Source organism: Drosophila serrata, unplaced genomic scaffold (assembly GCF_035046125.1).
Source record: "Drosophila serrata isolate PLE 108 unplaced genomic scaffold, ASM3504612v1 contig_347, whole genome shotgun sequence".
Taxonomy (NCBI): domain Eukaryota; kingdom Metazoa; phylum Arthropoda; class Insecta; order Diptera; family Drosophilidae; genus Drosophila; species Drosophila serrata.
Genome location: NW_028257245.1, coordinates 2,497,077 through 2,511,816, shown reverse-complemented (window position 1 = coordinate 2,511,816; position 14,740 = coordinate 2,497,077). Strand labels below are relative to the sequence as shown.

Sequence of the window (14,740 nt, the reverse complement as noted above, 5' to 3'; positions counted from 1 at the left end):
TCGGTAAAATCATGAACCATTGGGATGCTCGGAATCATTGCAAAATGATTCTTGGCTGGCCTCCTGAAAACACAGACAAGCGCTTTTGGCGAATTTTCTAGAATTAAGAATCCAGAAGCAAGCGAGGCTTCTTAGAGAAAACTTTCCATTGCAGTCAATTGAAGGCGAAGTGCGAGCTCAAATTACTATTTGTTGACCAATCAATGCAGTGGGCTTGGCTTCAAGCGATCGAGAAATTTCTATGGGAAAACTTTTCCATTGGAGCATTAAGGCCGCCCAGCAGAAACACCAGACCAGGCAGGCAGCAGGCAGACAGGCACATGCTGCAGTGGGCGTCTCGTTTCCCTCACATGCAACCTTATCGTCAGCTCTAAGCTGGCACGTAGTTCCAGAAAATTTATAACGACCAAGTGTGCTCGGTATCAGTCCATATCCATTTCCTGCTGAGGACGAAGACTGAAAGTTGTATAACATAAATTTACTGTATGTATTTCTCAAGGCGACCTTGAACTCAAGTAGCGAACTTAGGGTATAATGACAAATAATAATTACATTGCTTACGAGTGCTATTTATGCCAAGATATTTGAAATTCAAATAACTGGCTGATACAATTTGTAATACAGATTCGTGCGTTTAGCCTATGTCTAAATTATGTACAATTATTATAAATTTTACTATAAATAGGAAGTAAGGAAATCACGGCGATCACAATCTGATAAGCACTACACTTCTTCGAACGAAGCAAAGGAATGTATAAGCATAAACACAATAAGCTTGAAATCAAAAAGAATGCATATAAATAAAATCAAACTAGTTGTCCAAGAACTCCCACTCGCTGGAGGTGTTAGAGTCACTAGTGGCCGGCGGGGTTTCTTTGCGCAAGGGGTCACCTGCCCTCCGAAAGTCGGGCAGGAAGCTACTGTACTCCGTTTCGTCCTCCACGATTAGGGTTGCCTTTGGCTGGCTATTGACAAACTTCAGTGGCGTCACCTTCGGCTTTAATAGCGGACAGGCCCGAATTCCATCCACCGGCTGGCCGGCATTATAGTCCGTGTCCGCTATGTGGTCATGTGTTTGTCGCCGTAAGGTGGTCTGAACACTAGCCTCTTCCAGTTGCGTGGTGGGATAGCACCGGATTAGTGATTCGCTTAGCTCGGGCGTCACCGCCTTGGCAGCAATTAGCTCCTCCTGGGTTAGTGGGACCAAGTGAACTTCGGGCAAGTTCAGTTCCGCGGCCAAGGACTTGGCCTTTTCCGCGACCGTCTTCTGCAGACTGCCCGGACTCAGAGCGTCGGGAAGGTGCTGTAGAAAGGCTGTCTTCATGTCCAGCGGCGAGGCTAGGCCATTGCTGCAAATCATCCAATTTGTATAAGTATGTAAAGGTTAGGGGATAAGAAGACTGTGTACTTCTCCATCTGGCAGTAGCTGGCTTCCATTAGTGTGGCGGCGTTTGTGAGTGGCACCCTATGCTCTTGCGTCTCATGGCCGATTTCCACTATGCCCGAACTACTACAGACCGGCGGCTCCTTTTCCACGGCTGTCTTTCTACTAGTGTGGACAATAAACTGGTCAAAGTCCATCTCGCCGATGCGGCGGAAAATATCCAAGCGACGGTTCTGCTGAGCCAACGGCGACTCGACGGCCAATTCTATTGGCACATTCAGGTCCAGTTGTTCCCCGGCCGGCAATTCGAAGCACTCCTCAGCGCCCTGTAGTACGGGGTCAGACTGCAGCTCCACTGGCGACTCGAGTTGAGCGTTTTGTGATGACGCTCCCATCACCGGAACAGGTGGCGGCATTAGTGGATTGAAGATCACCTTAGTCCTTTTGTTCGGCGGTTCGGGGAGTGGGGCCAAGCGTAACAGTGAGCGCTCGCCCTCCAGCACAAATATTTCCTTGTCATAGACACAAAAGTCAAGAATCTTTCGGAATCCACGAGCAACTGCTTCAACCTTGAGTTTGTCCAAGTTCAAAATGTACAGGGTGGCGTCGTCGTGTGTCACCAAGAGTGAGTCGCAGCCATCGTACAGGTAGAGCTGTCGAAAGTTGCTGCTAGCCACGTAGCCCATTTCGCCATTTCCCGCTACTGATGGCCCAGTCGGAGCTGTAGATGAAGCTACAGATGCAGCCAAGTTGTGGCTGCTGGACGGTTCGTGGAACTGCTTTGGGTTGAGAATGGGTATCTCCCAAGTTGGACTGCGCAACACGGCGTCTCTAAACAACACGGTCTTGGAGACGTTGCCAGTGATGTCAGCCACCCAGAAGCGTAGGCCAGGGCGACCGCAGACGAGCTGCATCCTGTTGTCCTGAGATTTTCTGAGAAACACAGCTCCACAGTCAATAAGCTGTTTCCGGTCCTTCTTGCCCACTTGCGTTATCGTCCACTGTGAGGTGCTAGCGTCGCGCTGGCATACAATGCAGCGATAGAGCGTGGCCACCAGCAGATGGCTCTGCAGCACGCTGAGCTGGACGATCTCGTATGCTTCGCTCAGGATCTCCACGGACTTGCTGAGGTGCTGTTTCATGGAATACATAGTAGTTTACGTTCTTCAGAATTTTTTTTTTAATCTGTTACTTACCGCCTGGTAATCGAACTCAGTAAGCACCACCACACCCTGGCGGTCGCCGGAGTAGAGCTTCATCCCGTTTTTTGACCACTCACAACAGCTGACCACGCACTTGTGGAGGTCCCTGATGGTGTAGCGCTCAATGGGCCTACTACGCGTACCCAAAACCAGGTCCAAGTCTCGAGGCAGCTCCTTCTGAATTTGGAAAATGCTCACCTGCCCGTTGGCGCACCCCGCCGCAACCATATATTCCACCGAGTTGACAATACGCACGCACGTTATTCGAGTGGCCACCTGTAAAGGAAGAGGGAGGGAAAAGCATACGCTTAATGGGGAAACCACACGCAAGAGTGCGAGGTGAGTACGAGGATGAGTCATTGTCATCGCTATCGCTTACCTCCGCCTTCAGTTTCTGCATTTCTCCCGACTGGCGGTTGTACCAAAAAACAATGCCCGCGTCACTGCCGATTGCCAGGAACTGTTTGGTGGCGTCAACGCAGGTCAGATTGAGATATGCGGGAAAGAACCCACGTTGCAGCTGGACCGGAATGTGATCAATGATGTCTGTCAGCGGAGCCCACTCCCGGATGGAGCACAACTCCTTGCTGGTGGCCATGGCGGAGCTGCTGGAAATTACGCCTTAGAAACCGAAGGATTAAGTCTCCGGCTTAAACAAAACCCTAAATAATAGAGGTGCAAAAACCTCGATGAATTCGAATTTTCTAAATCATCGATGTTTCTGTGCCGTCACTATTGAGAGAAAAAGCAAAGGAAAGAGCAGTTTTTTTTATTTTTGAATTATTATGTATTATTAAATATAATATTAAAACTGAAACAAAGTTTATCTGACCGCATGCACAAAAATCTGAATTTTTTAATAATGTTTTAGACTTTTAAAAGAAATGAAATCAGTTTTCTAAATTTATTTTAAGAGGACAAGTCAATAATTTTGTTGTTTTATTATTTTAATACAACCAGTTTCTTTTACTGTAGTGACACGATCCAACTAACTATCTAAGTAATTTCAGTATATGTATACAAATTGGTTTTAAAAAAACCAAAGCTTTAAGCAGAACTGTCAGACTACAAATGTTTTAAGGAATATAACGATACAATTCCTATAAGAGTATACATATTAATATATAAAGAGTATATTATATTATATTATATTTTAATAAACTTATACAGGACAGTGTTAATAAAGTAAAACTTATCAATAACATTTAAAAAAAAAAAAACATTTTTTAAATTAATCTTTAAGACTTTTATGTTCTCAGTTATTAGTTTTATGAGTTTATTTAACGAGGCCAACTGACTAAATATTTTGTTTTTTAATTTTATTACAACCCGTTTCTACTACGGTAGTGACCCAATCCACGTAACTATTTAAGTTATTTAATTATATATACATAAATTGTTTTTTAGAAAACAAAGCTTTAAGGCAAAAATGTCAGAAAACAAATGTTTGAAGGAATATTACAATACTATTCCTATAAGAGTTTATAATCAATTAAGCTTATTTTTTAACTTGTATTAATGTTCTAATTGAAAAATACTTTTCTATTACAAAGTTAATCCTAGTGGATGTCGTTTTGGATTTAAATCGGGTTTATTCTTATTTATTAATTATCTAGTCTATATTTTTAAATATGCTTATAAGAATAATAATGTAAACATTTAAAAATAATTTATAAATTTTTAAGAACGATACCAAGATGAAAAACTATAATAGATGCTCCTGGGAAACGGGCTTCTTTAAGTTCATCAATCATGTGCATCTGAACATAACAATTATTTTTTAAAACAACTACTTTCGTCTTATGGCAACGCTTGCCTGGGCCATCTGTTTTTTTGGAATGCTTTCCAACACTACTTTAACGGCGTTTACTAACACGGTGATTTAATCTCTGAAAAAAGTTTTGTCTCCCAAATATCCTGCCAAATTACCTCAAAAACTGCGGATTCCGAGCACCAAATGGGCTGCGAGTGACTATTAGAGGACACCAAGAGCCCCGGAGACACTCAGCACCACCACCTTCTTCTACCCATCAGCAGTAGCGCGGTGTAGATAAAGCAGCTGCCGTGGGGTAAAGTTCACAAAACGTTACTTGTCTGCAGTTAGTCAGAATTTGTCGTTATGGTTGACAACAATAACCTGCGCAGTGCTGTGATCAGCGAGGCGCCAGTGGTTCCGCCCTCGAGCAGTTTTGGACCGGGGCCGTCCAGTGGCTTGGGTCCACCGGAAGCTGTTCTGCGTACTCCATACGGCAATGTTAGGGCACTGCCAAGTACAGCACAGCCGCCCCCCCTGCCCCAGTCCCCGTTCCAGCAGACACAGCAGTACGGATTCGGCGGGGGATACGGCGGCAACAGTTACGGCCTCGGGGGCGGCTTTGGGGGCTTCAACAGTGGCGCTTTCGGATACGGGGGATTGGGAGGTGGTTTCGGGAGTGCCTACGGTTATGGTGGTGGCTACGGCGGGGGCTTTGGCACTGGATACAGCCGATTCGGAGCGCTGGGGGCCAACGACCCTGAGCAGCGGTTTATTCAGATGGCCGAGGCCAGCTCTCGGCCGGCATTCCAGAGCATCGAATCGCTGGTATCGGCGATTGGAAACATTGCCTCCATGCTAGACTCGACGTTCTTCGCCCTGACCAGCTCTTTCCGAGCAATTCTAGGAGTGGCGGCGAACTTTGGACGTCTGCGAAGTGTGTTTGCACAGTTCTGGACGACTTTTGCGATCTTTAGGGGTCTGAACTGGATCTACAGAAAGTGAGTTATGCAGGCTATTGATGAAAATGTGTACTATTGATACAATTTCCTTTTAGGATTCTCTTCTGGCTACGCCTGTCGAATCTTGATCCCTCATCTGCTGCTTTCAAGAAAGCCTTTGCGGAAGCCCTAAACGAGAACAATACCCAAGCAGGAGGAGCGCCTCAAGCCCCGCGAAAGGGTACTTCACCCTGGCCGGTGCTGGCCTTTCTCAGTTTCATCTTCACTGCGCCTTACCTAATTATGAAGCTGCTGGGCACCGTGACGAACACCGCCCAGGAGGAAGGTAGGCATCAAGCACATTGCAAAGTTCAATTTATCTAATCGAGAGAGCACTTTGCTCCGACCATGTGCTATAATCTGAACGATAAGGCCCGCAAACTGTTAAGATAAGCCCGCAAATAATGTATTTACTTTTGTTACTGTAGCCCGTAATCCGGCCAAGTGGACGACACCGATTCAAACTCAAGCTGTTTACGATTTCGTGGGACGCAGCCAGAGCGAGCTATCGCTGCGCGCCGGCCAGCCGCTTCAGGTGGCCCCCCGCGATATCCAGCAAACCCTTAACCTGCTCAATACCGGCTGGGCTCTGGCCACTATAGATGGTCGAACCTCTGGCATTATTCCCATCAACTATGTAAAGTCGCCTCAGCAAATGCGACAGGAGATCCAAGAGCAAATGAAACCCGCACAGCCTCAGCCTCAGCCACAGCCAGAGCTGATGGATTTGTCTGCGGGGGCCTTCGCGCCGCCGCCGTTGGAGCAACAAATGAACTACGATTTCAACTTGGCCGCACAGCAGGAAGGTCCGCCATCCACAACAGCAGCGGCCTTCGAAGAGGGCTTCGCCTGAGCTCTGGTCAACTCTCGTGAAAATTACCTCTAAGTTTAGTTTTGTTTTGGTGTTCAGCTTTTGTATACGCACCTCCATATGTTTTAAGATAGCTTTTCGCCCTTTGTACATTTCCATTTAGTTGTTAACGTCAATTACTCAACTAAGTAAACATCCTAGAAACCATGTAGCATTTTTTTTGTTTGCTTTTAGCCTATAGTCAATTTTTTAGCTTCAAAGGTACTTCTGTGGAAAGAGGGAAATACGGTGCATTGCTTGGTTTATCATATTTTACAATATGCAATTCACTTTATTAACTCTTTACTCGAATCGGTTTCTTCTCTCTTTGCCGTTTGTTATTTCCTTTTCATCAATATGCATTATTTATTTCGATTTATTACACAACTACATGCTCTCGACACTTACTCGTTAACGCCTTCTACTTTGACTTTCTACTAATTTGTATTTGTATTTGTATGCTTTGTATTCACTTGAAGAGAGTTCGATAATATAAATACAAATTCAGAAAATGTGTATATCGCTTTTTAAATGTTATTACTAATTTTAGGTAGGTTGATTATTTTGCAATTATCTGTTCTCCATTGTCAACTTAAAATCATGGTGAAACGTCATTCGTTCGTTCATCGAGGGACTTGTAATTTAAGCAAATGAAACATATTTCATATGTTTGTTCTTGTCTGCAGTTAAAACTGCGAGTGGCCTTTCGAACATAATTGCATTTCTTTACTGTTGTGTGTGTACAATTTTGGTATATAATATATGTATAATTAAGAGACAATTACCACCCGTAACATAATCGCGGTCACTTAGGCCTACCCAAACATGAAAAGGCAAGGTGGGGTAGGAGCTGGGAGACTCATAACAACTAATAAGAGAAAGAACATTTGCCTGGGCCAATTAATTGAATATGTAAATTGTTTGAACTAAAATACGGAGTTCCTGCTTAACTAGACAAATTATTTTAAAAACGTTTTGAGCTTAAACATAAATCTTCAATGATACAATTAAAAACTGTGTATGCAGATTACATGTACACGCACATACATGGACCACTGATTCTGGCTCTTCATAATTTAAAAGTCTCTCATTGAGAAAGTAAGCAGAACCAAATGTGTGGCAGGGTGGAGTGGAGTGAATCACCTAGCCAGGGGCAAACTTAGCGTGGCAGACCCAACAATGCGTTGATAAACGTAAAACTAAATGTATCCTCCGCATCTGCAACTCCTCCATCCGCGTCCGCATCGGCCATAAAAGATGGCACAATGCCGGCGGCCCCGTCAGCTCAATCAATGTCGTCCTCAAGCTCATCATCATCCAACTCCAGCTTGAACTCGCCATCGGTGGTGGTGTGCTGTGCCGAGTGCTGTGCAAAGCCTTGGGATTCATTGGTAGTCTCCAGGTACCCGTTAAACTCATTATCCTCGTCGTCCGAATCGTACATGGTTTCCACTGTCTTGCCAGTGCCGTACGCTGAAACACAAGTAGATTGGGCATAGATAACGCAAAATTATCTTAGAAGTCTATTAGCTTCCTACCTTCTACGTATTTGCCAAGATTTGGCGGCACCCAGGACTTGACTCGTTCAATGTTCTCCGGCGTGCACTCTCCCTTATCCAGCCCTACAGGAATTACAAGTTATAAAAGTTAATCCCCAATCGAAATGATTATCTTGGAAGGTGCACTTACCCAATAGAAGGCCCATACGCTTAAGGACCTCAATATCATCGTGCATTTCGAAGGTCTTGTCAAACTTGAAAATGTATTCGGACCTGAAACACGAGGCGAAAGAACATCAGAGACAAGATTAATAATGAATTGGTATTAGAAGACAGAAGACTAACTTGTCGTTGGTTACACTGCAGTTGATTTTGGTGGACTTGTGCGTGTTCACGATTATGAACGGCAGCTGAATCGAGGCATTTGGCGAAGGCACCACGCCCTGGCTTTCGTTACGCTTATTTCGCTCAACCAAGCCTTTGAATGCCACATGTTGCATGACCATTTCTCGCAGCATCTCGTGCTTTTGCTTTATTCGCTCGCGACGGCGGCAATTCTCCTCTTCCACGGCCAGAACTTGCTATTGAAATGGATTAACATTAGCGCTGGTACGGTGGGTGGTAGATCGAAAAGAATGTACCTCGGCTGAATTGGCGGGAAGGCCTATCCAGCGAATCTCCTTTTTATCCTTGGAGATAACATTGATTGCCATCAGTACGTTGAGAGCATCGTAGACACGACGTCGGATATTCTTTTGATCACAGTTGTTGTCGTACGCATTGTTCTTCATCTCCTCGCTGACCAGATCGTCGGCCACCTCATTATATGTGGTCTTTCCCTTTTCCTCCACCTTCTCGCAGACCTTCATCGAGAAGTGCCGCAGGCCCTTTCCGGCCTTGTCCGGCTTGCGTTTCCTTTGGACTGACGACGACGAGCCGGACAGGGAGTGCAGGGAGTTGCTCTGAATGGCATGGCTAATGGAGGGAAACAATTAGCTTCTGTAACCTGCCATCCCCTGTTTAGAACTTACAGTTTTGATTTTATTTTCATAGGATTGTTTGGCGTATACTTCACATAGCGATCCCCTTTTATCTGAAAAGAAGAGGTGTCAGTTGCGCCCAGAGAATGCGGACTCTGTGACCAACTTACCACGTCGTACATGTTGCCGCTGCCTCCGCCTGCACTTTTCTGCGCCACCACAGTCGTGTACGAAGTATCTGCAAAACGGACCGATCGACAGGTTATTAAAGGCGTGCGCCCAGCGCTTAGGGGTTCTATTTCTTACTTTCTGTTTTTGGAATGGCCAGTCCGTTGTCCTGCAGCCGTATGAATTGTCCCTGAGTGCCAGAGCCCTGCGTATTAACAAATAATTTGTTGTGGTTAGTTCGGCCAAGGGAACACCCTATCGAAGCTCACCATCTGACTGAAGGCGCCCATGCGTCCCACGTTGCCGATGCCGCTGCCAGTTGCACTACCATTTCCGCTGTTACGCGCCGATGTAGTGTACACGATGGCGGACTTGCCGCCCTCCATCTCGGACTTCAGTTGTGCCGGTTTGAGCATCTTGGCGATTTGTCCTGCGGGAGGAGATGCGAGATTCGTACGCCTGAGTTTCGGATACACACATAACACGCGGCTGAGTTGCTTCTTTGATAACGCAACTGCACGTATGTATTCTCACAGATACAAATGCGGCAGTGTGTGCGGTGGTACTATCAACGATGCGTTGTGTTCGACGCGCGGCGAGCGAAAAGAATAGAGCGAACGAAGCGACGAAACAAACGAATCGAGTAGAGCGCGCTACTGGAGGCGAATGCAGCTACAACACCAGCGGCCATACAACGCCATCCATCTTTGCGGTGGAACATTAGGGGTGCATACATCTACGCGTACCCACTCACATACACAGCGGCGACGTGTGTGTACACACGATGGTGGGACAAGGATAAAGATGCAGAAACAGAAGCAGAAACAGAAACAACCCGAAACCAGATCGCCTGGCCATAGAGATGAGCAGCACGTGACCGAAAGTGAACCCTATCAAACTAGTGGTGGGTCGATACAAGTTCGTGACTAGGGACGATACCTGGTCAGTCACTGGTTGTTGCTTCCAATTGATTGCTAAGAACCGGAGCTGATATACCGATCAGTTTTAATTTCCACACCAACAGACATTACCCAAAAGGACATTATAGGAAATGTTTTTCGAACAAAATAACTTTAAGGAGCAGTAAATGATCACCACTGATGATAATTTTACTCACTATAAGCGGTAATGGTTTAAGTACTCTTATGTATTATGTATTTATTATTGATGCACTTGGTATTTGTAAATTGTTATTAAAATTATAAAAAATATATGTTTTTAAGCATAGAAATTCGATATCTTGTTATACATCAATAAAATACTTCATTCAAGTCAATCATGAAAGTGAAATAATTATTTATAAAAATAATTTAAAATCCTAATAACAATACTTAAATTATTAATAAAAATTGTGTTTTGTACTGGGGATATAAATTACCATATCGTGAAGATGTAAACAATACAAAATATGTATTGTGAATTCGTGAATCGGCGCATGATGGCAGCCCTGGAATTCATAGCCATGTAACCGGCTTTTTTCTAAGCATTTCAAGTTTTACAGCTTGCTTCGATGGGATAATTATTCACCTGTCGCCGCCCGATATTTGCATAATCATAACAACAAACAAAGCAAGTGGACGAAGAAGAATCGCGATGAGGAGGAGTTCAAAACAAAAACAGCAAAGGGTCGAAGAATACTAAAAATATCTGCCAACTCCCTCAATTTGCCCCGCCACACACCTGCGAATGACTCACGGAGGCTTAACCAATGTGGAATACAAGTGTTCCTCCGGGCGGAGGGTCCTGGGAGCCTTGCACTCGACTGCACAGTGTCCCACAACGTTCAAAGGGAACAAATAATCCTCGAAAGAGGCAATACCATAGTTGTTCGGCCATACGAAACAACCAGTTAACCACCAACCGGCCCGAAACGAAACTACGTTTATGCGTGCCACAAATTCGTAAACAAATAATAACAAAAGTAACTGGATAATCAAGACAAAAAAGAAAACAAACAGTGGGTGGTTGTGGAAACTTATTCACCTATTAAGCAGGGCTACATTTGATACTGTTATTTCATATGCTTACAAAATACGTGAACATAAGAAAATAAGGTCCTATAAAAATACTTTTCAAATTTTTAACCCATAAAATGGCGAACTGCTACATAATAATAATAACGATAACTGCTACACCTGATAAAGAAATCTTCGATCTAAAAAACTCTAAGCTGTAGTGTGGGCGGTTTATTGGTTATTACTTTTTGCAACAATTGTCGCATAAACGCGGCAACCTACAAACACACACGTGTACAAAGTCGCTTACACATGTTTGGCGTTCGCCTGTTTTGGGCCTCAGCTTCGTTGACGTGTGTACGTGTGTTTGTGTGGAATTGTTGTTCTTGCTTTGGCTATTTTCTCTCTGTACCTCGAGCCCGACTCGCGCGCTCTCCACTAACCGCCACGGGGGGACACATGACAGAATATAACGCCTTTCCGCCGAATCTATGGCTGGAACTGCCCAAATCTCTTAGGCGGCCTGCGAGAAATGCGAAATCCTCACCCCGAATATGCAGCAGCTAAGCGGAATAATCAGCTGTTGGACGCCCGATAAAATGTGGGAGAAACGCTTCGGTGTGTGTATTTGTGTGCGGGTAAGAGTGTGTGTGTGTGTGTGAGCGCGCCAACTGGGCGATGGGCGGCGAATGGAATATGGTGGTAGAATAGGGGGGGTGGTGGCAAACCGATTTTAGTTGTTATTTTGCGGGGTCTCCGCCTTTTATTATTACTTTTTGCCAATTTCTAGCACTGTGGCACCGCTCTGCGCGCCCCGGCTCGTCTCGTTGGCCCCCAAAACGTATCAAACGATGAATATTGTAGTCAAAAGAAACCCGAAAAAGAAAAGATGGCGTTTACGCTGCCCATGCAACTTTGTAGTATCGCACCCGCCTCCATCCGTGCGTGTGTGCGTGTCACCGAGCGCGCGGGTGTGTGTGTGTGTATGTGAGCGATAGCGCACACACCAACGCAAGGCCAGTTCACTTATCCTTACGGAAGATGGAGGGAGTTCCTCCAGTTCCGCCCACTTACCGTGTTCGTCCCGGAAGAAGAAGTTCACCTCGTCCGCCTTTACTACACCGCTCGCGGAGGTGTGCGCCATCTTTGCAGTACCAACAGCCGCAACAGCAGTTGTTCTCCCCCGCTTCCTTTTGTTGTTATCGCTGCCGCTCAGGTAGGCAGGTGCAGGCTCCCGTAAGGCTTACCGCTGGGCAGCCAAATGGAAGGTTCGGGCACGTAGAGCAACGTGTATAGATAGGTTTGGGTGGGGGAGCGGGCGAGTGACGTACTGCACCCACGGGCTGGCACGTGTGCAAATCCGGATCTGATCGGGTCGGATCCGGACCACAAACACACTCCGCACAAGTTGCAAACTCGCTGTTGTTCGAGTCAAAATGGCGAGCGCATTTTTGTTCACTTCCAGAGCATTTTTTCTGGTCACACACACACAGCGGCGGCCGCAAAATCGCCGCGGAGCCTCTTTTTCGGTCACTTTTTCGCGAACTTGGCGTAGTTCGATTTTTACCACCTTGGGTGCAAAAGACTCGCCGGACTCGTCGCTTTCAAACGCGGTATTGGATCACGGATTTAACAAACTTGGAGGCACAGCACGATGGGCACAAAATTTCCATCAAGTCGTTGCTTTTCGTTTTCATGTGGGAAAGGCTAAGCAGGCTGTGTGCGGGTGCGAATGAAATGGCAGACAGTGCGCGCCAATTTACGCATCAATCGCTAGAGCTGGCTGGGCCAGTTACGATGGTATCGATACATCGAATTGGCCGATCGATGACAGATTTAAAAATGCAGATAAGGTTTTCACATATTTCAAATAGAGCGCCGTTCACAGAGAGCAAAGATTTCACTTGCTATGCTAAAGATCCGCGAGCTTCATAATTGTCAAGTTAAAAAGAGTTCTTAATGCGAAAATTAAACATGGTAAGACAGAAACCAATGACATTGAAAATATTTGGCTTCAATATATCGAAAATTTACCAGCTCTAATTTACACATTATTTATATCAGTGTTGCAGGCAGCTGATAGCCAGCGGCCATATACAGCACTGGCAGCAAATGTAAACAAAGTTGCCACTGCGCATCTCCGCGATATTTTCATGGCAGCCCAACACTATCACACTGCGGAGCCAACAAAAAGATTTACCCCGATATTGGCGTTGAAAAATGATAAAGCAGGGCTCAAACGACCAGCCGAGCAGAGATCCCTCCGGATTTTAACGAGACCGCCCCCATCCATTCAGCTCTCAGCTCCCGCGGAGGAGCAGCCGCAGCCACAGAATGGTAGATCCGGTGGCAGCACTGTGCAACTACAATGTCCTGGAAGTGATTTTTTCCTACCTGGAACTGGACGACCTAAGTAAATGCTCGCAGGTGTGCAAGAGCTGGTACCACTTTCTGAACGACGAGATCAGCGATGTGTGGCGATGGCACTGCCTGAACAAGCTGCCCAAGGAGGCGCTCAAGTCAGACTTGTTGGCCTCCCTCTCTACCTACAAGACGAAGCTCAGGGCCTATTTCCACGCTTGGAGTCCGAACGACTGTTCGCGCAACGTGTACATAAAGCCAAATGGATTCACCCTGCATCGGTAAGGCAGAACGCCGGTGTCCATCCGTCTGCGCGCTCGAAATCTAACAATTGGTTTATTCTGTCCGTCAGCAATCCCGTTGCTCAGAGCACAGATGCGGCCCGCGGCAAAATCGGATTCAAGCACGGACGCCACGCGTGGGAGGTTATTTGGGAAGGACCATTGGGCACCGTGGCGGTCATAGGCATATCCACGAAAGAGGCGGCCCTACAGTGCCACGGCTACGTAGCCTTGCTGGGCTCAGACGAGCAGAGTTGGGGCTGGAACCTGGTCGAGAACCACCTGTTGCACAACGGCGACATGCAGGGCAGCTACCCGCTTCTGAACAACGCCCCCAAATACCAGGTCGGCGAGAGGATACGCGTCATACTCGACTGTGATGATAATACACTGTCCTTCGAGAAGAACTACGAGTTTCTGGGCGTGGCCTTCAGGGGTACGATCTGATCTGAAAAGTCCCGGCCTTTATACATTATCTTTTGCTGTTCTTCTTTTAGGGCTGCCGGACAAGAAGCTCTATCCCACAGTATCTGCTGTCTATGGCAACACCGAGGTGTCAATGGTCTACCTGGGCACTCCGTTGGATGGATAGTTCTGGCAGGGATGAACACAGATGCAGCCTTACCGCGTACAATTTGTTTAAAAAACTCAATGGGTCAAACTAGTTTTATGTGTACATTTGTATTTATCTTGATTACGTTTGCTTCATTCCACCTGCAACTCAGTTCGATATTTTAAATTTAGTTAATAGTTTGAGATTGTACAAAATTTTGCATTTCTTTGTTTTAACGCCACGCCAAAGTTTAAGTCCAATTCCGCACTATCTTCACCTGGCAATTTACGTTAGTTATATAAACCAAATGAATAAATTATAGCGATTAATCAATAATTGAATCGTGTTTTAATACATATATCGCGTAAGATTGCGCAGAAAGAAGTGCAACTTCTGGTGCACTAAACCCTATTACTTCGCAATGTCCGCGGAGCTCTTAATCTTGGCCCAGTTGTCTTCATCAAACAGATCATCGAAGTCATTATAGAAGTCGGCGTGGACATGCTTATCGTTAGCTGGGAGATGATCCATCATCATTCCCGTAGCACCTCCAGACTAGAAGGACGAACGTTTGTGCATTTTATCATTCACTATTTTCAACAAAATTCTTGCGTGGAAGCTTACCTCGTCCATTTCCATGTAGCCAGGCCCTTCAGAAAACATTTCGTCGGCAGCCAGAGAAGGTTTCATGTTTAGGTCCATAATAAGCTCCTTTTAAATGTATTTCTTATTTGATTTTACACTTTTGTTTGA

General features: G+C 45.6%; 5 protein-coding genes across 5 annotated transcripts; 2 read left to right on the top strand and 3 right to left on the bottom strand.

The window, feature by feature from the left end:
• Positions 1–463: 463 nt before the first annotated feature.
• Positions 464–3,781, bottom strand: LOC110189387 (WD repeat-containing protein CG11141). The gene is made up of 4 exons (XM_020959437.2): positions 2,966–3,781; positions 2,581–2,862; positions 1,409–2,517; positions 464–1,349 (listed from the first exon to the last, which is right to left on the bottom strand). Exons 1-4 carry the CDS (start codon positions 3,182–3,184, stop codon positions 812–814), a joined length of 2,148 nt encoding a protein of 715 aa, XP_020815096.2. The 5' UTR covers positions 3,185–3,781; the 3' UTR covers positions 464–811.
• Positions 3,782–4,328: 547 nt separating this feature from the next.
• Positions 4,329–6,706, top strand: Pex13 (peroxisomal biogenesis factor 13). Its single transcript, XM_020959946.2, has 3 exons — positions 4,329–5,340; positions 5,397–5,626; positions 5,769–6,706. The coding sequence occupies exons 1-3, from the start codon at positions 4,706–4,708 to the stop codon at positions 6,191–6,193; spliced, it is 1,290 nt and encodes a 429-aa protein (XP_020815605.2). The 5' UTR covers positions 4,329–4,705; the 3' UTR covers positions 6,194–6,706.
• Dp (transcription factor Dp) lies at positions 6,445–12,594 on the bottom strand. Its single transcript, XM_020959945.2, has 10 exons — positions 11,867–12,594; positions 9,107–9,267; positions 8,976–9,042; positions 8,840–8,907; positions 8,721–8,782; positions 8,331–8,664; positions 8,035–8,270; positions 7,880–7,962; positions 7,729–7,812; positions 6,445–7,663 (listed from the first exon to the last, which is right to left on the bottom strand). Exons 1-10 carry the CDS (start codon positions 11,934–11,936, stop codon positions 7,476–7,478), a joined length of 1,353 nt encoding a protein of 450 aa, XP_020815604.1. The 5' UTR covers positions 11,937–12,594; the 3' UTR covers positions 6,445–7,475.
• Fsn (F-box synaptic protein) lies at positions 12,569–14,323 on the top strand. Its single transcript, XM_020959948.2, has 4 exons — positions 12,569–12,769; positions 12,857–13,434; positions 13,506–13,870; positions 13,932–14,323. The coding sequence occupies exons 2-4, from the start codon at positions 13,127–13,129 to the stop codon at positions 14,024–14,026; spliced, it is 768 nt and encodes a 255-aa protein (XP_020815607.1). The 5' UTR covers positions 12,569–12,769; positions 12,857–13,126; the 3' UTR covers positions 14,027–14,323.
• Positions 14,097–14,738, bottom strand: LOC110189747 (COP9 signalosome complex subunit 9 homolog). The gene is made up of 2 exons (XM_020959951.2): positions 14,612–14,738; positions 14,097–14,542 (listed from the first exon to the last, which is right to left on the bottom strand). The coding sequence occupies exons 1-2, from the start codon at positions 14,687–14,689 to the stop codon at positions 14,399–14,401; spliced, it is 222 nt and encodes a 73-aa protein (XP_020815610.1). The 5' UTR covers positions 14,690–14,738; the 3' UTR covers positions 14,097–14,398.
• Positions 14,739–14,740: the final 2 nt, after the last annotated feature.